At 40.0% G+C, this 25,961-nt stretch overlaps 1 protein-coding gene across 1 annotated transcript in view; it reads left to right on the plus strand.

The window, feature by feature from the left end:
* Positions 1-19,419, plus strand: part of PRDM6 (PR/SET domain 6) — a 171,026-nt gene extending 151,607 nt beyond the window's left edge. The window contains exon 8 of the mRNA XM_074360563.1: positions 5,846-19,419. Within this exon, the coding sequence (XP_074216664.1) occupies positions 5,846-5,900 (55 nt within the window). The 3' untranslated portion in view covers positions 5,901-19,419. The remainder of the gene's footprint in view (positions 1-5,845) is intronic.
* The last annotated feature ends 6,542 nt before the right edge of the window (positions 19,420-25,961 follow it).

A 25,961-nucleotide genomic window follows, 5' to 3' on the forward strand; every position in this document is an offset into this window, starting at 1 on the left:
TTTGAAGCTTTTCTGCAGATTGAACATTTCTTTATTCTGTGACATGTGCCCAGTGCTGACCTAGGGCCATGGGAGATAGAAAACATTTAACTGTCCACTGCCTTCCAGGGAGAGACTGGCTGAAGGACACAAAGCGTACAGGAGAGGAGACACGTACACCTGCACGGTCACCACTTTTAGATTTCAAAGAAGCAGAGAAATGTAATAGCCTTTCCAAAGAGTACATCTTGAAAGTTCTGTTGAAAGTCTGATATGTTTAAAATCACCTGAGAATAGCCACTTTAAAGATAGCAGCACATTATTTTCTTTTTGCATTTGCCTCTACTTTCTCATTATCCATTGACCTCATTATTTTTAGGGGATTCTGAGTTCAACAGGTAGGGACAAGCACGGGTGCAATCTGAATTATTACCACTAATGTAACTCCATTTGTACCTACAGGCTGTTAAGGCCCAGAGAAATTCACGGTGCAGCATAGCATGCGAGTGTGTGCGCACGTGTGTCTGCGTGTGTTCCTGCAAAACTGGAATCACTCTGGGAGTCACGTTAAGGAGAGTGAGTCTTGCCCTCTGTACTGTGTACTGTCATTTGCCATGTCATGAACATTCTAGTGACAATATTCATTCATTTAACAAGTAATTATTATCACGAGCACCCTTTCCATGTTTCAGTTTCCCACTGACATGTCACTTGTTCAGTTTTAGTTTTGTTCTGTGACTGGAAGCCCAGAAACAGTTCTACGAACAACTTCCAAATGGAAAGGTACAAAATCACAGCGATTCAGCGTCCTGGATGATGAGAAATCTATAAACATAATAAAGTCACTGACAGACATTTGATTTATGCATGTCTTCCCCTCTCCTCTGACCTGTACATTAAAAAAAAATAGTTTTCATGGAGTAATACTTGTTTGTTGAACAAATTTAGAAAACACAAATAGGCAAATAAGAAATAAAATAGAAAACAGAAACCACAGGTAATATCATCATCTCCCCCCAGAGATAAGCCGAGCTAACATTCTTTTGTGCGCCTCCTTGCCATTCCTTATCTATACAATAACGATGGGTTTTGTATGGAATTTTGCAAAACTGAAATCGTGGTGTATGAACACTTGGGGGAACTGTTGATTTATGTATGTTCTGAGCACCATACCCCTTGACATCATTTGAGTACAGATGGCAGCTGAGGGACTATCTTTCTTCTACTCTGGGTAAGCGATCATGAGCCTTTGGTTCTCTGTGGTTTACTTCTTTTCTGGGTGTGCTTTCCCTATGTCAGAAGACAATAACAGTGATAGCTAATATTTATTGAGCACTTACTATGAGCTAGCCATTTTAATAGAGTAGCCCTGTAACTGCAAAACAACCCTATGAGGCCCATTTTACAGATAGGAAACTGAGGCACAAAGAGGTTCAGAGCAGACAGCAAATATACGATAAAGCCCAGGTTGGAACTTAGACAGTCTGACTCCGTGATCGTAAAACTACCCCCACTGCCTGAAAATATGTTCAGATCTGTCAGATATGAACAGAATTCAGAATCCTCAAATCTAGTCAACAAGCTGGTCGACAGCTTGGCCATCACCTGGTTCTGGTTGAGAAGCTCCAGGTGGCCAGGCTCCCAAGTCACCTTCTGTTGTTTCTCCTACTCTACCACACTGCCTTCCTGCCATCCCACTTTATTTTTCCTTTTCAAAACTCTGTGATTTGAGTGTTTGGGGACATGAAAGATTAATAACCTCGGTCTGGACCAGGCTGACTGTGGGCAGGTCTTGTGAGAGCTTTTCCCACACTTTGGTGCCAACAGGTCTCAGGCCCAAACTGCACACCCCTGTTATTCTTTCTAGCTGGGGGCCTCTCTGGAGCCAATCAGACCCACCGTGACAAACTGAACCAAGGTTCTGAGAGAGAGAGACTCATGGGACCCTACTCCCCGACTCGTCACGGAGCCAGCTCTGTACGTCTTTACCTTCACTCTAAAACTAGTGTCAGACCAGACATGCTGAAACCTGACCAAGCTGACACTTTAATCTTTGTAACTAAATCCATCAGTGAAATACTAATGCTGTCGACATTATTTTTCCTTTCTTAGTCAGTTATTCGCAGCCAGAAAAAGTTTGTGTCGAGGAATTCACTTCCCCCAGGACCTTATTCAAGTCCCACAGAGTTCAGTGAGAAAAATGTGAGGGCTTATCTCTGGGTCCAGAAGCGGGTCATGCTGGGAAGCTCAGTGACTCTGGACGTGTAGCTTCTCTCTGGACCCACCCTTCGTCAGCAAACCAACTGGCTTGACTTAGTGGATTCTGAATCTCTTCCAACTTTCAAGTGTCTATGGTCATTGTCAGCCTCGGTCAAACAAACTCTAAGTTTGCCTTGATTTTCACAGATGTGTGTATTTATTCATTTATTGAAAAATATTTTTAAAGTACCTAGCCTGTACTCAGTCCTTGGGATAGATAAACAGACATAGAATCCATTTCTGTCATGATAAGTGCCACCAATGAAAAATGCAGGTAGATGTGTCTATGTGACCTCAGAGTCTGACCTCAGCTGAGAGGCCAGGCATGGCCACTGCTTTGGCATCAGCCCGTTGACAAAAGAAGAAATTAGCTTTACAGGCAGGAGAGCATCAGGTTTGGATGGCCCTGACCAGGACTGATGTAGAACCCTTCAAAGAAATGAGAGCCCCAGTGAGACTGGAATACAATCGGTGAAAGGAGTGTGGTTCCCATTGTCCTTAGAATAACATTCCAGCTCCTTCCCTGATCATGGAGCTGAGGCCCTGCCTAAATCCCCAGCTTCATCCTGTGCCATCCTGTGACTCACTCTACTTCTGCCACAGTGCCCTCTCTTTCTCATGTCTCGTATTTTAACCTTAAGACTTTGCAGGTGCTAAAATACTTTCTTCTTGTCTCCCAATGCCCAGTACCTTCTCATACTTCTGGAATCAGCTTAACTATTATCTCTTCCCAGAGGTCTTTCCTTATCAACCATCTCAGAGAGGTCAGCTCTTCCCTGTTCTCAGAATCTGTTCATTTCTATCCTAGCCCTTGTCATGGTCATATTTATTTGTTTACTTGTTTATTCCCCTAAGGCAGGTTCCATTTCTGTTTTAGTCTTCTCATTAAGTATTTGGGGTAGGATGGAGGCTGGAGTGTAGGCAAATTATAAAAAGCCTTATAGAGCTTTAAGGCACTCGGGCTTCAGCCTGTGAGCAAAGGCTTACATACGAGATATCTCTAGGAGAATGTGACCATTTCTCTGTGTTAGGCACGTAGGAGTGCTTTGTGGAGACCAGCTGGGAGAGAGGCATGAGAAGATGTGGGGAGACCAGGTTGGAGGTGATTGCAATAGTCTGTGTAAGAGATAAGAGTGGCTTAGACTGGGATGGGGAGTAAAGAGAAGCATGGTGGCTGGACCCAGGGGTATTCAAGAATGAGTCCATCAAACTTGGTGATATTTTGTATATGGGAATAAAGGAAAAGGAGTCCCAGGTTTGGGGCACAAATAGATCCTTTTACCAGGACGGAAAGCACTAGAAAAGTGGGCTCATGGAAAGAAAATGAAGGATCAGATTTGGGATGTTTTGTGTTCTTAGTGCTTATGAAACATCCCAGTAGAAGATCTGTTAAGGAGGTTGGGGGATATGTGATCTGGAACTCAGAAGAGGGTCCTGGCTGGAAGACAAACATATTTGGGAGGCATAGTGGTTTGAGAGTGGCAGTGTCATGGGAGGCAAAGGTAGGGCCAATGGGTAGGACACTAGGGAATAAACAACCTCGCCCTTCCTGGTCCCTGATGTGATTTTTAAAATTGAGATATCGGTTATGTGTATACCAAAATATTCACCCCTTTTAAGTGTGCAATTTGGTGGCTTTTACTATATTCACAAAGTTGTGCAGCTATCACCACTAATTCACCAAGTGATGAACATTTGGATTGTTTCCATTTTTTGGCTATTGTGAATAACACTGTTATGAACATTCAAGAGAAAAAAAACCATCCCCTTGAGATCCCTGTGGGGAAGTCAGGCAAAATTGCCAGGTTTGATGAAGGCAGAGAGTAGATGGGTTGATGAGAGAAGACTGAGGATGCAGGAGGGCTTTAGATCAGGGTGGGACAGTTCTAGATGACACATGTAAGGATTTGAGGGGGTATGGAGAGGAGTAGGGCCTATGTTAAGGGCCAGAGAGAATGAGAGGAACAGGACTATAGGAGAAAATAAGTGAGCCATGATTTATGAGAAATCACTGAGGACACATAGACTTGAGACAAGAAGAAATCACGTCGTTTTTCAGAACTATCAAGGTAAAAAGCTGGTTCTCTGGATGCTCAGTTGAGACCTCTCACTGATACTGGGTGGCCAAGGTACCAGCCTCTGAGAACCTTTTCCTCTTGAGTCCAGGTTTCTGGGTCAGCCGCCGCCTTCTCACTCTGGTTTGCTCGTCACGCACCCGCTGCTGGGGTATACGTGGATTTGGGGTTTTTAGCTGAAGTCAACTAAATTGGTATGCTTACTTTATTTTGTTGCAATCATTTTAAAATGGAAAAGCCATGCAAGCAGATGGCAGAGAATTTAGGTAGCAGAGAAAAAAAAAATCCCCTATAATACCATCATCAAATCACAAACTATTGTCATGTGAGAGCATTCAGTTCCTTTTATTTGTTATATGAATTTTTCCTATTTTGCGGATTCAGTTTTGTCTCCTGTTTATCACTCAGCATTTTGAACATTTCCTGTGATCGTCTAATATTTGCGTAACTGTCACTTTCATGCTTTGTGTTATAAGAATAAACACCTGCTTATCTGGAGTTATCAGGGTATAAAATTGTAGAAAGCAAAACGTGATTTCCATCTGACTCTCCCCGCCTTCAATCACATCTCATTCCCCAGAAAGCCAACACCTGGGGCCCAGCGTGCCTCTTTCCACACACCTGAGTATTTGCAGGTACAAATGAACATATGTACCTTTTTGCTACACAAAAGAAGTCTTATATAATATCAGGAAAACTGTATGTGTTTCTAAAAGACTGACACCTGATTGTCTGACATTTATTTGTGATATAAAATTTATACAAATGGCCATTGGGTTTTACTTTTTAAGAGGGGGAGGGGCAAGAAGTACAGGAAGAAAAAAAGTGGGTGGTAGGGTTAAAGAAGTCCATTAAGTTTTTTTTGGTTTTTGTGGTTTTTTAAAAAAATTTTTGGGGGGGGAGGTAATTAGATTTTTTTTAATTGAAGTGTAATTAGTTATAATGTGTTAATTTCTGGTGTACAGCATAAAGGTTTGTTTTTTTAAAAACGGGAGCTAAACAGATACAACCCATCCCTTTAATACATCAGTTTGCCTCATACACCAGCCTCTATGGGAAGAGCTGGGCTCCTCTCAGAGTGCGAACGCTTCCCAGCCTTGCAGTGACCTTTCCAAACCAAAAAACACATAATCCTCCAAAAGAGGGTTCTTAGAGCTTGAGGTCTGTTGTGTTTATCAAATAACTGAAACACCTCAGCTGATCTGGGTTGTGGTCAGCGGCTGTGTGCTTCTGTTGGAGAGGAGCAGGGAGCAGATCTGGCTCACCTGACGTTACTTGTGGATTAGCCGAAAAGCCGCCCGTGAAAAACTGCCTCTTATACAAGCCAGCATTTCTTTTACTTATAGAACTTTTTCACTGTGGAAATGTCCACAGGCACCTACTATGGGCTGAACTGTATCCCCCATACCCCTCAACAAATTATGTGTTGAAGTCTTAACTTTCAGTACCTTAGAGTATGACTGCACTTTGAGAGTGGGCCTTTAAGGTGGTAATTAAGGTTAAATCAGGTCATTGGGGCGGGTCTATTTCAGTTTGACCCAAACGCTTATAAGGAAGGAGGAAACACCCAGAAGGAAGACGATGTGAAGGCGGAGAGAGAGGACCGTCACCTACGAGCCAAGGACAGAGGCCTCAGAATGAAACCAACCCTGCTGGCACCTTGGTCGTGGACTTCCATCTCCAGAACTGTAAGCAATAAATTTCTGTTTAAGCCACTGAATTGCTTAAGCCACCCATGGTACTCTATTACGGCAGCCCTGGTAAACTCGCACAGTACGTTAAAATTCAAAGGGTAGTGTAATAAATCCCAAGTACCCATCACCCAGCTTCGGCAGTTATCAGTGATTCCTCTTAATCGTGTTTCACGTATCTCCTCTGGTGTTTTTTCCTGGGCTGTTCTAAAACAAATCCCAGACCTCATATCCTTTCCCTGACAAATATTTTAATATTTTAGTATGCATCTCTGTTTAAGCACTTTTTTTTTTTTAACATACTCACCAGAGCATTATTTCTCCTGATGAAACTAACAATTTCTTATTATCTAATACTCAGGTCATATTGTTTTCCCAATTGTCTCAAAGAAGGTGTTTGTTTACAGATGGTTTGAATCAAAATTCAAATTCCATTTGTGTTTTGGGTTTTTGCTTCTCCTAAGTCTCTTATTCTAGAACATACCTGATTCGCTATCTTTTTCTGTGGTATAAATTTATGGAAAAAGCTGAATTACTTGTCTTGTGGAATGCCTCCTGTTCTGATTTGGCTGAGTACTTCTTCATGGTGCAAACTCAATCCTTTCTCCCCATATCTTCTGTATTTCAGTAATTCGATTTAGAGGTTTGATTAGATTCATGTTCGATATTTGAGGCAAGATTGCTTTATTGGGGGTATAATTTTGAATTTTAAAATGCTGAAATAAACAATGATTTGTTTTCTGTTTGAAATACTCTGAACAACACAAAAAAGTGGCTCTGGGTAACTAGTAGAGTTGGTGATTTTGTGTATTAAACACCAAACAAAGGAAAATGAGAAATAAATGAATATGCAAAGGTCACCATTTTCACTAAAAATCCTGTAACAGAACTTCTTGGCTTCAGGACCAACTACTGCATACTTTTGAGGTCACAAAGAGTGAAATTACTGTATTTTTCTTACTGATTTTAAAACCATGTTAGTGTGGCAGCCGCATAGCTATAAAGACAAAATCTCCAAACAAAAGTGTACCCCGTCCTTCACTTCGCAGGGCTTCCTCTTCCCCGTGGAGGCAGCGCTGCTTCTCTGTGGTATTCATGCTTTACCCACCCCCCTCCTCCATACTTCCAGAGGTCTGCCCGTCCCTGGCAAGCGGGCTTCGCTAAGCACTGATTACAGCAGCTGAAGACATGCAGTGGCCTCCACGCCCATTAAAAGCGGGCTTGTTAAATACACGTGAGATACTAAGCAGCCTTAAAAAATGTTTCTGTAGAGCTATAGGTGCTAATAAGATACCATCTCCAAAACACACCATGTAGTGAGGAAAGCGGGATTTAAAATGCATGTGAAGTAGGCTACCAATGTTTATTATATGCATGGAATATTACTAGAAGGACACATAAGAAACTAGGAGGTTGGAGGACCAAGGGGCTAGTGTAAAAGGTAGGTGGCTTTTTTTTTTTTGAATTTTTAGCTCTTTGTAGAAATTTTTCAACAAATTAATTAATTCTCTGCAAATTGGGATGGACTGACTGGTTGTCTGAGCTGAGTCAGTAGTTTTCAGTTCTCGTCTGTGTTTATCAAGCCCAGGAGATGACAGACAGCAGTGGAGTTTTCATAGGAAACATTTTCAGCTTGCATTTGACCACTTTGAAGAGGGAAACCAAACAGACTTTTGGAACCGTTTTCAAGGATCAAACATGTTCTGTGTTTCAGAGGGTTTTAACTCACAAGTAGACCTTTCTCTGCACTGACATTCCCCACTTTGAGAAACTAAAACAAGTAGCTTGTACTAAAAAAAAAAAAAAAAAGTATAAATTATGATGACTTCTGATCAAACATGTAATGTCAAGTCTGGAGGAAAGAAAAACTTTCAAAATAGTCTGTGTTAGTGTTTCCATAAAACATGCCACGTACTATGCATTGCAGGGCACCAGCTAAGGATGTCTATTAATAGAACTGAGAAAACAATAATAGGGGCCCCCAGGGCCTGGTCATTTTTAAAGATAGGAGAATGAGCTCTTGGGTTTATAATTTTAGAGCTGTTAAAACACCTGCCAGCAGGACTTCTTATTTGTGTGGATTTTTTTTTTCCATTACACTGTGTGTGGAAAGACATTTTCAAACTGTGTAAAAACCATTCAAGAAAACTCAGTCCCAGTTATGAAGCTTGATAAGGTGGTCCAGAAAAAGTATGTTTACAGATTTGAAAATAATCACTGACTGCTTTTAGTAACCCTTGAGCACCCATGCTGTGGGGAAACTTAACTTTACAACATTGTAAACTGACTATACCTCAATAAAAAAATATATATATATTCTGGAAAAAAAAAAAAAGAATGGTCAGTAAGCACACATCATATAGAGTAGAAAAAACAAACAGGTAGACTTCAAAATAGTTATCACAAACTTATCAGGGCCCCAAACATCACCCATCACAGTGACAAGGACTTGTGGCCACTGAAGGAGGTACTTCCTGCTTCTAAACTTCTGGGATCTCCAGGACTTGAGGTAACATGCCCAGGATTACCTGGAGGCACTGGCCTCCCCTCCATTGGGCCCTTTATTCGGACAGCTGAGCCTATCCTATCCCCAGACCAAGTATGGAAACACCTGGGTGGTGGGACCTGGGAATCTTCCTACAGTTCTTTTCTCTACTAGCTGATCAAACTCCTCATTGACTCTTTTGGGTTAAGGAAGGGACATAGCATATACTAAAATGTTAGGACAGTAAGCACAGAATGATGATTAAAGGCTCCCTTTTTAAACCCAGAAGAATAAGGGTGTGAATCTCCACACCTCTACCTGTTAGCTATAAAATCTACCTCCAGTGCTGGAGTGAAGGTTGGAAACTCTAATGCCAACTCCTGACTCAAAGACACCTCACTCCAGAACAGGGCCTCCCCTCCTGGACTCCCGAATCTGTGGGGAAGACTGGCTTGTGGAGTAATAACTACAGGAATGACCAGAACGTCAGAGAAATGTGACCTTGGTCCTAAGATGACCAAATGGGAAAGCAGGTGGCTCGCGAAGGGAAGGCAGGGTAGAGCTTCAGGAAGGGGAAGCATTCTGAGCAGATAGTAAGGGAATTGCGTTGCAGGCAAAGTTAAAGCAGTGTGTGGAAAGTTCTGGAATACATGTACTGCTAGCTCACAATGTGACAAGGACTCATCTATCATGTTGCTTTAGGTTGCTATGTATGAGGGGCATGGACAACTCCAGAGGACTGTGGTATATGCAATGCTTCTTTTCCCCAGGGCTTGCCACCCTGTGGTTGTAGAGGGCTGAGTTTTCCACTTTCCTCCTCTGTTCAAGGCACTTGACGCTCTTTTCTTCGCAGCTCATCTGCTGCTTCATCCCTTCTCGAGAGGAGGTACTGTTCATCTGGACAAATTGTAGGGTACTGAGTAGGCTATAGATAATAGTGGACAGAACTATTGTGTATAAACTAATGATGTACTTCTCTCCTGATTCTCAGGGATCTCTGTCCCCATCCCAGTCCCAGGTGTTCCAAAGCATCAAGCACTTTCTACTGACCACACTGTGTGATTGTAAGGTCCCTCTTCTTCAAGGCCCCTGTGAGGAGCCTTGAGAAACTCAATAAATGATGGGCAGATTGAATAATGGTCTGGCTAAGAGGAACTCCATTCTCTTGTTTAAACATGCTTAGACTTGCTATAATACCAGAAGCTGATTCTGGTTTTGACATACTTATGATTTAGCCAGAAAATGAGTTTTCTTGGAAGGCATTACTGGCATCCAATTTGGATTGCAGATAAATCAGATGTCATCGTTTTTGACCTCTGTGGAGTGATTTGACATGAGTGACCTGTCTAAATTAGTCAGTTCTTTCCGGCAATAGTCTGCCCAGGTTGAAAAACATTTTCTAGTCTGCTCTGAGGCACCATGGAACTCAGAACGCCTGCTCCTGATGCAGGCTGACTGGGGTTTTAAATGACCTAGATGTTTCCAGGTTCAGGGTCTGGAGGAGATACCTGTCATCAGAGGTGGGTCTCAGGGTTAGCTTAAGCATCATTTTGCAAGTGCAGATTTCTCTAGGTGTGGAGTGGGGCTGGCGGGAAAGACGTTCAGTTCCCCCGTAGCGTCCTCCTCCAAGCACGCCCACGTTTCCATGGCCCCCTCCTGCAAGCTCATCCCAGTTGCTTTCTTCAGCCCTCCCAGCAGCTCCAAGGAAACACATGAAAGTGTCTGTATTTTATAACTTAGGAAATTAAAGAGCAGTGAAAAAAAAAAAAAAAACCAGGCATGTTAAAAGATACAGAACAACTCAAAAGTGGACCCAGCAAAGAGAAAGCAAATTCTGGGCTCCTAGACTATATCCTGTGATACTGACCTCAGCTTCTTTGTTTCCTCCCAGATACCCCATGGCTTACCAACCCCCTCAGGCAGGACTCTGCTTAAATATCACAGATACCTGCCTGCCTTGACCTATTTGCAATAACTCGTCTTCTCAGCCAGCATCCTCTCCCTCCTTCCTCGGCTTCGGTTTTCTTCACAGCACTTATCACCATGTGGCACATTACATATTTATGTATTGATTGCATGTGAGCTCCAACTAGGACATAATCTTCATGAGACAGGGGCTTTCTTTTCACAGCTATATACCAACACCAGAAACAATCCCTGACACGTCATAGGAGATAAACACTTGGTAGATAAAAGAATGACTACTTGCTAACGATTAGTAAGGCCTTCATCAGTGCTAGGCATTTTATATTAATTCATTCATCAAATTCTTATACACTCTAATAAGACAGATGCTATAATTATCCATTTGACAAATGAGAAAGCTCCTGCTGAGAGAGGTTAAAGAACTTATCCAAAGCCATACAGTTTATTAGGTGGTAAAACGTAAGTACAGCTGAGGACAGTGTAACCACAGGCTGTCATTCTTTACCACACTTTACTTCCTACACAGTGAAATCGTACCTTCCCAGCCCTCCTCCTCAGAATCTGTACCAAAGATAACCGTAGTAGGGCCCTTACTAATGGAAAATATTTAAAATGATCTATTAGTGATATTTTAATTTAAGAATTTCCCCCCAATTAAAAGGATAATAATTAAAATCCTCAAAGAAGCAGAGAGTGAGAAGAAATCAATGACAAGATCTCCAAGGTATATGAACAGAGTAAAGCTGGTCCAGGAGTTTCATTTTCTTATTTTTGTTTTCGTTTAAGTGATTTCTGAGAAATGGACATGTTAGTGGACACATTGAAAATCTCAAGCAATTTTAAAGAAATGTTAGATGTGTGATAAATCAGCATTTGTAGGTATATTTGATTGGGGATGTGATCGCACAGGTGAGAGGAGAGGAAGGCTCTCTGCATGTACCCCGCCCCCACCTCCTCACTCCGAAATTGCCTCCTGGATAATCTTGCTGGTACCTGGCATTACAGCGTTAGCTGTGAATATATCGCCTCTTACGCATCTGAAGGAGACAGCCCTTGGGTCTTCTCAGTCTTTTATGTGAATGTATCCAGTTGTTCATGGAAACAACTTTTTAATAGGGGACAAGGTAGAGAGCACATGAGGACTTGCATTCCTGACTGAGGACAGGAATCAACAAAAGGGGGAGAACAGGGAAAATGAATTAGCCATTGTCTCCCTACTTGGCACAATCTAAAGTGGGAGTTTAAATCAGTCTGGGAATAAAAAATGAAAGTACTTATCTCTATTAAGTTTTTCTTTGTAAGCTCTGTTAAAAGGGAAACTGAGGCATATTAAAAAGTTTGAGTTTATTTGAGCAGAAGTCAATTTGTCAGGCAGCATCCAATGTAGCAGATAGAAAGGAGCTCCAAGGAGCTGCACAAAATGAAAGACCTTTTATAGTCAGAACGGAGCAGGGACAGGAAGTTCACCAGGCAAAAGAATGAGTCCGTTATTGCAACGTTCCCTTCCATTAGGGGATGGCAGGGGTCTGTCAGGCAGTTTACATAACTAGTGCTAATGAGGCAATTCCTGACTGACTGAAGCTTCCATTTCTGGGAGAGCTGAAACTCTGAGTTTTGAGTCTGAGTTTGGTGTCATGGGGCTTAGCATCAGCATCTCCACTTGGGGGCTCGTTTCATTGTTAACAGCTCTAAGAGGGCAGGGACTGGACCCGTTCATTCAGTCTATACCCCAGCACCTCATAAATGAGCACAGTGCCCAGCATGTAATAGAAGCTCAATAACCATTCGTTGGGTGGATAAATGTACAAGTCTTGAAGCATGCTTTTCCCCCACCCCCTCCTGTCTTCCCATCCTTCAAGCAAAGTTCTGCCTTCTCTCTCCCACCCACCCTATCCCTGGGAAGTGAATTCCTCCTTTGAATTTCTCCAGCAAATATCTCTACAATGAATTTTACGAAGAATTTATCATATATAGACAGTGAAACTAGTTCAATATTTAGTTGGAAAGTTATTTATCTTTTGCTGTAAAGTGTTTTATATGTTTATATCTTACCTCCGCCTCTGGATTATAAGCTTTGGAAAGGTAGAGGCTTCACAATTTAGCTTCCTCAAAGCTTGTAACACAAAATATTGATTAGGGTTTTATTTAAAAAAAAAAAAAGACTTTATCTTTAAATTTAAGGAAACTAAAGACAAACAAGAAAACCCAGACACCAGCCACATTATTTTACTGCTTCAGGGTCTCAAAAACAGGATTGGAACGTGCTGGATTAAATGAGAATATTTATCATAAATAACACACTGATCTCACTGAATAACGTAATTGATTTTTTAATGAGTCCTTATTTATCTGAATGAGAAATGTGCCAGGATACACACATACATCATGACTTTACCTAAAAAAACTTAAGAGAAAAAGTTCCTTAACTAAAGAGGCCATAGCATACCATGTTGGGAGTGTTCTGTCTCTTAAGGAAATCAGGCTTTATATATGATCATGTGTGCTACCATTGTGACAACCCACAGCATATTAAGAAAGCTCAAGGTGGGGAATGAGGGTGGGGGGGGGTATAGTGCAGTGGTGGAGTGCATCCTGGGTTTAATCCTCACTACCTCCATTAAAAAAAAAAAAAAAAGGAAGAAAGCTCAGTGTTCTAGCTGGTCCTGTAGTGTTCTAAGTAAAAAAAAGAATGCCCATCTTCAAAGACTGTACAAACTTAGGAAATAAGATTTACTCTGACCTCATATGTTGTGGTTTTGAGGTGATGTGGAAATAGAATTGTATTTACCATTCACATTAGAAACAATTTGAGGATGATTTTGCTCCCTCTCTCCAGGGAAGGTGGTCTTCAGGGTTACAGAGCCAGGTAACTGTCTTCTTGTCCATCCCTGCCCATCACCACCTCCTAGTGAAACCATAATGGAGGTTTTTTTCATGCTGTGTTTAGAGATTTGTGGAAGGTCTGTCCCTCGAAAACCAGCTCTTACTCATTAGTCACCAGACACTATTAAAACACTCCACGTATGTTTAATCTTTGCAACAATTCTCTGAGGCTGGTGCCTTTATCATCGTTCCATTTTACAGATGAGGAGACTGAGGGGTAAAGAAGTCTTACCCAAGCCATTCAGCTGAGAAGTAGTCAAGTCAGAATTCACACTAAGGCAGCCTGAAGGCAGAGCCAGCTCAAGCTCTAAATCCCTGAAAACATTGTATTCATAAATAGCTAACACACAGTGCACTCCCAGGCAACCAGGTCCCCCTCACCCTGCCTCATGTTCTTTACTCTTCTTATGTTCGTTCTTGGAAGTAAACTTAAGGATGTTATCAGCTTGGATTAAAAGTCACATCCTTTTACTCTTTTAAAACCATCTTAGATCGTTGTGTAACTTGATACCTTAACAAAGAACTGTTAAAAAAGCAAAACACAAACCCCAGTTATCAAAGTATGAGTTACTGCTGCATTACCCTCTTAGATGCTCTGGTTCTGCTTAAGAGCTTATCATTTTCCCCATAGCCCGTTTGGGAAGGAGGCAGTACGTCTTTTGGCTCTTGAATGCTGCTTGCCTCGGAACCTCACTATGGCAAGTCATTTTGTGAAGCTGGGCTGTAGCTCTAGACAAATGACTGTATGAAGTTTTAAATAAACATACAACATTTACGTTATGCTGTTTCTTGAAATGATTTATCGTCATTTTCTTCTTTTAGTCCTGCTCTCTGGACATAAAAGACATGAGCTTTTGCTGTTTATACAAACCAAATCCTCTGTTTGCTCTGATTAAGCATTCATGGGTCTTTAATACAGCACAGGCTTTAGATTTGGGATTATTCCCTTTGGGAGTGGTGGAATTAAATACATTAGCCAGCAGAGATAAGAGAGGGCACCAGAGTTTAATTGCCATTAAAATAGATATGATGGGTAACAAAAATAGAAGGCTGGAAAACAGACTGTAGTCTCCTTTTTTCTGCTGTGGTGGAAGAAGCTCTCTGTGTGACTTGCAGCCTCAAACAGTCTCCAAAGTTAATGGTCTGGAAGATAAAGGAGAAAGGTGAAAATTTTGCTAGGGGCAAGTCCAGTCCTGAGTTAAGAAGCTTTCTGCCCAAGAAGACATTACTGAGAAGAGAGGGAACCTCAGCCTTGCCCATTGTGGAGAGGCTTCTGGTCTCCCTGGACTGGGCACAGCTGGCAATCCGTGGAATCAGTTATATTACCTAAAACTCTCCTGCCTCTCAGAAGGCAGCATAGAAACGTGGAGAGAGAAACCACCTTCTGTGGCCCCCACCAGTGACTGGACAGAGATGAGATTCTCTTCGGTAATTCCAATCGGCAGCTTTTTATTTTTCACTCTTTGATAATTGGCTGATCTGTCAGCATTTTCTTTCTTGTTCTGTTCATGGATATTGTAAATGAACCTTGTCACACCCCCTCAGAAGCTGACACTTGCCGTCAGCCACAGCCATGGGGTTGGACAACTTGTCCAGTTAACTCATATGGAACAGATAGGATGGAAGTGTTTTCTTAAATATCATGATGTGAGTCATACATATTTTCACTTTAATTTAAAAATCTTTAACTTTTCTGGTTTATAAGTTTAAAAACCAGGCTGAAAGTGCTCCTTTCAGCACTGCATGTACTAAAATTGGAAAAACCATTTGGGGGGAAAACAAAGCAAAATAATGTCATGCCATTTTGAAAAATACAAACCAAGAGAAATGCCTGAGAAAATAGAATTTTATCAGGATTCAGAAAATCTGAATTAAAAATATATTGGCTGATCCCATTTATTTGAAATTTTATTTTATTTTTAAATATGTTTTTATTGAAGTACAGTCGGTTTACAATGTGTCAATTTCTGGTGTACAGCACAGTACTTCAGTCGTATAGAAACATACCTATATTCCTTTTCATATTCTTTTTCACCTTAAGTTACTACAAGATATTGAATATGGTTCCCTGTGCTATACAGTATACACTTGTTGTTTATCGGATTTTGTGAGAATCCTCCTGTATTTTGAAGTGAGAGACACTCTGCCAGAGTTCAGTAGGTGTTCTGTGTGATTCAGTGGGTTTGTAGATGTAATTCTTGGTGTATTTGTGGGAGATGGCGAGCTGTGAGTCTCTCTACTCCGCCATCTTGGCTCTGCTCTCTAACTGAAATTTTAGAAATGGCAAAACTAACCTCCAGTGACAGAAAACAGATCAGAGATTGCCTGAGGCCAGGGGTGCAGGAAGAGGAACCACGGACAGGAAGGAGCCAGGGGAGCTTGGTCGGGTATTGGAAATGCCCTGCATCTTCACTGCAGTAGTTGTACAGATTAAATGCCTAGAACTATACACTTAAAGTGAGTGCACTTTATTGTATGTAAATTACACCTCAATAAAGTTGATTTAAATACTATACACTGGCATAAGTTACTGAGAAGCCATGGGAAACCTTCCTAAATCATCTTTTATTTTAATATAAAAGAAAATAGTTGAGCTAATGCTCTAGGAGTCATTAATGGTAGAACAGACTCCCCCCACCCCTAAACAAAAATAATATATATCCATCAGCTTTAAGTACTGTAGCGGACAGGCTGAGTTGTTATTGCCAACTGCTATCTGAGAAGTTTCGGGCTGACTTGCCTGCGGAGGGCAGGCCGCCTGCTCTCCCCTAAGCGGCTCAGTTTTCCTTGCCTTATATACACATGGTGCTGTATTTCAGGGAAGGGATCGCAAGATACCCCAACGACTTGCAAGATGTGCTTTAATCTGCCACGTGAACGTCGAAATACGTATCTATCAGCTTGGTGCCCAGCGCATCTTGCTTTTTGATTCCTCAAGTGGCAGTTCTGGAGTATTAGCTATGCGTTCGCTCACGGAGGCCAGTTGGACGTGGGAGCTGAAGGTGCGAAGTGTAGTCTGCCAGATGGAGAGATGGAGGAAAGGCGGTGATGGGCGGGAGACTGGCCTGTGGCGCTGCGCCCTGCCGGGGATCCCAGGACCCGGCCAGCTCTGGTGGCTGGGCGGGGGCCCCGCCCTCCTCCCCCTGCGCCAGAAACGCTCCGCACCGCAGGGGCTCACTGCCCTTGATGGATGCGGAGAGTTTGGGTTTTGTGATTCAACAGTTGATAGTGAGCATTCCCCCAGAGGAGAGGCAGCCAGAGCCAGGCCATTTCTCTCTCTGTGGTCCCTCAGGCTCTTGGAGTGTTTACACTAAGTTCCAGGCCGGCAAAGAGAATTTACAGCCTTATCACGGAGTTAAAGGCGCTGTCGGCTGCTGGGGAGGAGGTCTCTTGCTTCTTTTCCAAAGGAGATTTTTGGCTTCATGAAGGCGGGTGGTTGTTTTATTCTCTCTCTCCTCCTTTGCCTGAAGTTCCTCTTTGAAGATTTTTCTGTCATGCTTATTAGGATAATGAGGATTTACTTTTTACTTCTATTCCAATATTAACGTTAGGAAGTGTATTTCTACAGGAAAGTATTTAACTAGATTTAATCAATGTAAAGATGGCTACAGGTCAGTATTTCTCTTTTTTAAAACCTTGGCTATTAGCCTGATATAAAAGAATATTTAAAATGTAAGTAAAGTATAAAGAATAATGATACGATGAATATGTAGTATGGAACACAGCTCTTTCCTTTTAAGATCTTTGAACTCCTCTCTAATCCAGTGTCACCATCTCCTTCCATCTGAATTTTCAATTAGCAGTCCCTTATGATTTTAATACGTAATTTTACTATGTGTTTCCGTCTGTAAAAATACTTTAAGATTTCTTCATGGTTTTGAATCCTATATACATAGGGAATCATTACATATATGTTTATGGCTTCCTTACAGATAATACTGTTTATAAAGAGCAGTCATGTGCTGCATGGAGTAGTTTTGTTGCATGGAGCATGGTAGCACTTAGGTTCACTGCTATTTTCATCCATTCTATTGTTGGTGGACATTTGGGTTATTTCCACTTTCTGCTATTACAAATAGTGCTGTTGTAAATGTTTTATACCCTTTTCCTGATATTCACTCTAGAATTTCTTTAGGCCTAGAGTATAAAACTGGGAGTGGAATTACTGGGTGCATCTTTATGTACTGATAATGCCAAATTGTTTTCTGTACTGAATATGGATTTACTCTCTCACTCGCATGTGTATAGAGAGGAATTGTGCATGCCTTCACCAATGTTTAATAGTATCAGTTTTTTTTTTTCCAATTTAGTGATAACAAAATGGATCCTTACTGTTATTTGTACTTACATTTCTTCAGTGAGTAATGAGATTGCACATCTTTTCATTGGCCATCTGGATTTCCTCTTCTGTGAAGGGTCTGTTTTCTTTTCCATTGCCTATTTCCGCTTATTAGTTACGTATTTTGCAAGTATCTTCTCTTGATTTGTGGCATGTCCTTTAACTGTCTTTATGGTAAATTTTGATGAACTGAGGTTCTTAGTTTTAATGAAGTTTAATTTATTACTTTGTCTCTATAGTTCGTGGGGGTTTTGTGTCTTATTTAAGAAACCCATCCGTAATCGTTGGTTGTAAAGATAGTCTCCTATGTTGTCTTCTAAGTGTTACAATTTTACCTGCACATTTAAGCTTTAATCCACCTGGAATTGATTTTCATATGTGGCATGAAGTACAGACAGTTTTATTTTTTACAATATGGATATCCAATTGTCCCAGCATCATTTATTGAAAAGTCCCTGAAATACAATACTATTGTTATAAACTAAGTGTGTGTGTATGTATTTTTTTTCTGGACTCTGTTTCTTTGATCAATTTGTCTATCCCTAAATTGATACTATACTGAATCAGTTATAGTTTCATTGTAAATGGTGATGTCGATAAAATTAAGTTCCCCATTGACATCCTGATTTTCACTATAAATATTAGAATCAGCTTGTCAGTTTCATAGGGAAAAAAAACTTAGGACGATTTTTGCTGGAATTATATTGAATCTAAGTATTAATTTGGAGAACACTGACACCTTAATGATGTTGAACTTTTCAGTCCATGAACATGGTACATGATTTGAGTCAAGCTTTCTCTAACGCATTTCAGAAAACTTTATAATTTTATTCTTAGAAGTTTTACATATCTTGGCTTAAATTAATTCCTGTAATCTTAATTTTTTGATAATGTATTAATGGTATCTTTTAAAAATGGCATTTCTGTACTTCAGCACTGAATAAATGTAATTGATTTTTATATATTGATTTTGTATCTAGCAACTTGTAGTTCTTCATCTGTAGATTTTCTTTTACACAATGGTTTTATCTGAGAATATAGTTTTTTTGTTACTTTCCAATACTTCTATTTTGTTGCCTTAACTTCACTGGAGAAAGGTTGAATTTTTAATAGCAGGCAACACTTGTTTTACTTCTAACTTTTAAGGGAGTACTCTCCACATTTCACCATTAAATGTGATGTTGCAGTAGATACCCTTTATCAGTATTCAGTCAGTATAGTTCTCTTCTTTCGTTGATAAGAGGTTTTTTCTATGAATGTATATTCAATTTTGTCAAATACTTTTTCAAATACTTTTTACTTACTGAGATACGGTTTTTCTCTGTTACTGTGATGAATGTCTGTAATAGATTTTCTAATGTTAAATTAACCTTCCAGGCTAGGGGAAAACTACTTGATTGTGCATGATATAGAACTGGTTTTACATTGTTGGGTTTGGTCTGCTAATATTTTTCTTAGAACTTTTTCATCTAATGTTTTAAGTTTTATTTCTTAGAAAATAATTTCACCAGTCTTTATCCAGTCTTAATGATACTGAACCTTAGAAGAGTTACTCAAATTATATTCCACTTTGTAACCTTATAACATATTCTTCCAAATAAAAATGTTTTATGATCATCTTGGAAGCATGATATAAGCTTGGTGTTTCACTCCCCAAGTACATTCTGCATCCTTTGACTTTTAAACCTTAAATTCATTGTTTGAGCAACTTTTCATGCAGTATGAGAAAAAAAAAAAAAAAACCCTAAATCTCTTAGACTTCCTGAAGATGATATATGGGGATACAACAATTTTCACAGGTTCCTAAGTATTTATAACCATAAAAAGCTTCCAGATTTTGTATCCATATATATAATAGTTTATTTTTGTGCTTCCAAATAACTATTCTTACTAGATTGCCATGCTTGTTTGGCTTTTCCTCAAAATTGAACCATAAGATTTTTTAGGGCAGACCCTGCAGTCTCTAGTCCTCATCTGTCCTGCTCTAGTACGCATGCTCTGTGCTCTGCCCACAGAGCAGGGTGCACTCCATAAATAGGGACGAAATGTTGTGCTCCTGGATAAAGGTTCGGCTAAAGCCATTGTGTCTCAGGCCTTCATGCCTCTCAACAATCACTTAAGAATTCAAAAATATTTGTCTAGCTTCGCAGTCAGGCTTCCCTAAGGAAGAAAACAACACTGGGATAAGGATGCACATTCTGAGGGAAAAAAGTGAGTAGCAGATCCCTCATGTGAATTCCTAAAATAATCTGTAGTTGAAGACATGGGTTCAATCTGAACTTTCCCACCATGTCTATCTTTCTATATCTTCCAGTTGACTTTTAAGAGGAATCAAACCTTCGGGTTTTTTTGTTTGCTTTTGTTTTTTTAAACTAAAATATAGTCAGTTACAATGTATCAATTTCTGATGTACAGCACAGTGTCCCAGTCATGTGTGTATATATATATATATATACACACACACACACATACTCGTTTTCATATTCTTTTTCATTAAAGGTTATTACAAGATATTGAATATAGTTCCCTGTGCTATCCAGAAGGGATTTGTTTAATCTGTTTTTATATATAGTGGTTAACATTTGCAGATCTCAAACTCCCAGATTTATCCCTTCTCACCCCTTTTCCCCTGGTAACCATAAGATTGTTTATTGTGTCTGTGAGTCTGTTTTGTACATAAGTTCATTAGTGTCTCCTTTTCTTTTTTTTTAGATTCCACATGAGTGGTATCATATGGTATTTTTCTTTTTTTCTGGCTTACTTCACTTAGCATGACAATTTGCAAATATTTTCTCCCATTCTGTAGGTTGTTGTTTTCTTTTACTTATGGTTTCGTTTGATGTGCAAAAGCTTGTAAATTTAATTAGGTCCCATTTGTTTATTTTTGCTTCTATTTCTATTTCCTGGATAGACTGCCCTAGGAGAACATTGCTAATATTTATGTCAGAGAGTATTTTGCGTATGTTTTCTAGGAGGTTTATAATGTCTTGTCTTATGTTTAAGTCTTTAAGCCATTTTGAGTTTATTTTTGTGTATGGTGTGAGGGAGTGTTCTAATTTCATTGATTTACGTGCTGCTGTCCAGTTTTCCTGACACCACTTGCTGGATTTGCTAGTGTTCCCTTTTAGTCTGGCATCCCTTTTGTGGCAATAGAAATGAGAATGATTGAGGGGAAGGTATAACTCACTGGTAGAGTGCATGCTTAGCATGCATAAGATTCTGGGTTCAATCCCCAATAACTCCATTTAAAAAAAATTACTTGGGAAAAAAAAAATGAGAATGATTGAACAGAGCCATTATGTGAAAAACACTTTGAAAAGCAGTGGCATAGCTAAAACAAACAAATATTTTGAAACCTGGATCTACTGACCTTGGGAACCACAAAATCATCCTTTGCCAAGTAATGCCATTGTTCATCTGAGCATCGGTGGCAAAACACTGCTCAGTGGAACCTAATCAACTTGGAACCCACTGCCCCCCATCTGAAGCCCAGTTGTACACATTTAGCTTTGCTGTTACAGGGTGAAAGAGGGGATGGAGGAAAACTCGTGGTTCTGAAGGTATTGCTTCAGGGCTCCATGAGAAGCCCTTGAACTGAACTCAAAGAGCCAGGCTGTATGTTATTGACATAACAACATCAAGGCAGAAAAAAGTGGCAGTAGTAGTAGAGGCGGCAGCAGCAGGAGGAGTAGTAGTAATTAAGGAGAAAAGCGTTTCCCATAAGCTGCCGTGCAGACCTCTCCTCAGATCCCCCTGGGTCTCACACCCATGCTCCCGCTATGAGGAAGGCCGAGTATCCAATTGTTGAACATTTGGGCCTTTCTGGGGAGATGAGTTCTGCTCACAAGGAAGAGAGCAGGAGTGAAAGGTCACTGGGTAGGCAACACAGTGACTACCACATCAGGTTAATTTCCACCCTCTAAAACCACCTCAACCAAGGAATGGTATTTATTGGGTATAATATCATCTAATTAGCACTTTTAAGATAGTTCCTCATCTAGGAGACTTAACTAGCCAGGTTAAGTGGTCTACTATTAAACCAGAAACTGGAGACGAGGATTTATGCCCTAGTTTTTTTAAAGACTATTTTTTAGAGCAGTTTTAGGCTTACAACAAAATTGACAGAGAGGAGGGATGGAGACTTCCCATATACCCCCTGTCTCCAGATACACAGCCTCCCTACTGTCAACATCACACACTAGAAAGGTACATTTTTTAAAAACTGGGGATGAACCTACATCAACATATCGTAATCACCTAAGGTCCATAGTTTACCTGAGGGCTTACTCTTGGTGTACGTTCTGTGGATTTGGAGATACATATAATATACATATACATGTACATATGTATGTATATGTACATGTATATGTACAAATATATAATGACACATACCCATCATCGTTATACCAGTACCTCCCTGCTCTAAGAATCCTCTGTTCTGCCTGTTCATCTCTTCTCATCCCACCCCTGGCAACTACTGATTGTTTTACATTCTCCATAGTTTGGCATTTTGCAGAATGTGCATTTCTGTTTATACTTCACTGAAACAGAGACCCAATTATCTGAAACCAAAAAAGGATGTATTTTATATGAACTAATTACTTTTTTCACTGTGTGCTTTTATTACATTTACCGTCATTAGGATATTTTGATTTTCAGACTAAAAGTTGATACTGTGGCAACAATTCAGGTTAACTTACCTATATCTATAAAACTTCAGAACAAACCATTACGAGAAAACACAGCAAATACAGAGCAGAACAGGGTAAGAAAAGTAAACTCAGAGTCATTTTAAAATTACAGCTGTTCCAAGAGCTGAGGAGGAGAGAGTCATAGTATCATTAAGCATGTTTTAAGAAGAAATTACCCACGTAAGAAGTCAGGGGAGGCTTGCTGGTATAGAGAAAGTTAGGATGCATCTGAAGGCAGAGTGGACATTAACTAGGTAAAATGGGGCCACTGGAGTCTTTTAAACAAAGGAAATGCCTTTTAACGGGAAGGAGAAAGGGGAGTTCAAGAAATTTGCTACCAAAAATAAAAGAACAGAAGGTGGGTCTTGATGATTTTGATTCCAGTTTGCAAAGCATTTTCACTTTTGCTCTTGTGTTGAATGCTCACAACCACCTTGGGTAGATTTAGAGACAAACAGTTTAACCAAGGCCAGGGACAGGAAATAGTCATTCTGGGACCCAAATCCAGGTCTCCTGACTTCATTTCCCACAGTTATTCCACCAAAGCACAATGGCTGGCCAGCCCAAAGGAGGACCAAAGCTGGACATTGGGAGGGCAGTGTGAGCCTGGCAGAAAGGACAGGGTCCACGTGACTCAAAGGTGTATAGATCAGCAGTAATATTGGTTACACTGGTGCCTGAGGGAATACATTTTATCAGGATGTAAAAAGCAAGTACAATTCAAAATCAGAGCCAAGTACAATTACTCTGAAATCTGATAAAATTCAAACCTTGTAACACTGATGTTGGGACAGGGTCCCATAGCTTCAGGAGGGTGTGAAGAACTAGAAAATAAAAACTCAGGAGGGAAAGTCAAACTGGGTTCTTTGAAGAAAAATATCAAAGGTAGCTTATCAAAAACATTCTGTGACAGACAATGACCAGCTAACTCTTTGTCATCTCCCAGGAGGTAGAAAGCAGGGAGGATTTACACCAGCCCTATAAACTATTCTCCGTTTCCTGGCAAGAGAAAGAGACACGCTAGGATCCATACCTAAATGACAAATCTGGAAATTGCTTGTGCTTGGTTCTGGAATTCTAATTCTCTTTCCTAGTCCGGATTTACATGTTTGTTTCACCTAGACCATTCTTAGGGTTATTTTGAAATCTTCCAAGCCTGTGTCCTAATTGTGCTAAGGAAAAGCTAGTCAAGGATTCAAATGAGACAAAAGACACCATCCAATAAAATCTGCAGATAATACATATGGGAGATAATCCATAGGATGGTTGAAATTAGTCCAGCACTTTTTACACTGTCCAAACAGCATTACTGCATTTAGCTGTCCAGCATTCCCAGCAGCTGCCCTCTTTAACAGAGTTACTGAGAAGCAGAAAGCCCATAGTCAGAAATGCCCGCTGAGGTTATGGGAGAAGACAAAGCATAAACATGAGACCTTGAGCTCTCCTGCTGCATTATAAACTCCTTGAGGACAGGCACCCTGTTACAGTCAACTTTATGCAACCGTAGCATCCAGTATAGGGTGTTGGCACATGAAGCATGCTCAGTAAATGTTTGCAACTTATAATTGTTGTGCGTTTCCTCCTCTTCTCTCCCCTACTTACGTTTATTCTCATTGTCATTATTCAGTCACTGTTCAAAAAAAGTCTCTCTCTCTCTCCTGCTCCTTTTTTTCTTGTCTTCAACACATGTTTAATGCCTGACAGTAGACCCAGAGGCACCATTTAACCTTGCCAATGGCAAGCAGAACTAAGTCAGATAGAAATATTTCTTGACTCTCAGGGTTGCTAAACCCTGGCATAGGTTGATGAGAAAGATTGTAAAATCATTTCTCCAGGGAGTCTTTGAAAACGTACAATATCTAGAGTGACTCAGGGGTAAAGATCTACCCTGGAGATCTAATTTAACATTCTAGAAACATATGTATGTGTACACACACTGGTTTCCCTTATTATAAGTTATCCACATTCGTTGCAAAAAATGTGTACGATTTGGGAAGTACAAAAAAGAAAATAATAATCACACCATCTAAAAAGAGTGAGTTAGTATTTTGGTGTATTCCTATTTTTTTTTTTAATCTATCTGTCCACATAGAGTCAGTCACTCGTTCATTCAGCCAGTTCTCATTAGGAACCTGCTAATGTTCTATATAGAAAAGGACAATAAACAATCATCATAATAAAAGGAAAATGAGGTGAAATGGTGGAAGATATTAAGTGTATAAAGAAAAAAATAGTGCAGGTTGATTAATGCGGTCTGAGATGCTAGGACAGAGTAGAGGGGGTTGTAATTTTTTTTTTAATAGGGTAGAGAAATAGTTTTATTTAGTCAGTGGAATACTTCTTATTTTTTATGGTGTTTGTCTTTCTCTGACTTAATTCTACTTAGCATAGTGCCCTCAAGTTCCATCTATGTTGTCCCAAATGGCAAGATTTCATTTTTATTTAAATGACTAGAGAATATTCGTGTGTGTGTGTCACAGTTTATCTATTCATCTTGTCAGTGGACACTTAGGTTGCTTCCATATCTTGGCTATTGTAAATAATGCTGCACTGGACATGGGGGTGCATGTATCTTTTCAAGCAAGAGTTTTTGTTTTCTTCAGATAAATACTTGAAAGTAGAATTACTGGATTGTATGATAGTTCTATTTCTAAATTTTTTGAGGACGCTCCATATTTTTTTCCCTAGTTATTGCAGCAGCGTACATTCCCACCAACACAAGGGTTCCCTTTTTCCACATCCTCACGAACACTTGTAATTTTTTGTCATTTTGAAGATAGCCATTCTGATAGATGGGAAACGATACTCACTGTAGTTCTGATTTGTATTTCCCTGATGATTAGTGATGCTGAACATCTTTCATGTACCTATTGGCCCTCTCTGTCTTTGGAAGAGTCTATTCTGATCCACTGCCCATTTTTCAATTTGAATTGTTTGAGGTTTTATTTTTTGATTTTTGGTTTTTCTTTTGAGGCGTATGAGTTCTTTATATACTTTAGATATTAGCCCCTTATCAGATATGTGATTTGCAAATTTCTACTCCCATTCTGTAGGTTGTATTTACATGTTGTTGGTAGTTTGCTTTGCTGTGCAGCTGTTTAGATCGATGTCATCCCACTTGTTTGTTTTTACTTTTGTTGCCTTTGCTTTTGGTATCAAATCCAAAAAATCATTGCCAAGACCAATGATAAGTTTACCATCTATGTTTTTCTGTAGGAGTTTTATGGTTGCAGATCTTACATTCAAGTCTTGCATTCATTTTAAGTTTTGTGTATGGTGTAATAAAATAGTACAGTTCCCCCCCCCCCTTTTTTTTTTGCATGTGGCTGTCAAATTTTTCCAACAGCATTTATTCAAGAGACTGTCCTTTCCACTTGTATATTCTTGACACCTTTGTTGTAAATTCATTGACCATATGTGCATTAGTTTATTTCTGAGCTTTTCTATTCTGTCCCATTGATCTATGTGTTTTTAGGCCAATACCATACTATTTTGATTACCAGAGCCTTGTAATACAGTTTGAAACCAGGGAGTGTAATTCCTCCAGGTTTGTTCTTCTTTCTCAGAATTGCTTTGGCTATTTGAGGGTCTTTGTGGTCACATACAAATTTTAGGGATGTTTGTTTTATTTGT

This window comes from Camelus bactrianus, chromosome 3 (genome assembly GCF_048773025.1).
Source record: "Camelus bactrianus isolate YW-2024 breed Bactrian camel chromosome 3, ASM4877302v1, whole genome shotgun sequence".
Taxonomy (NCBI): Eukaryota; Metazoa; Chordata; class Mammalia; order Artiodactyla; family Camelidae; genus Camelus; species Camelus bactrianus.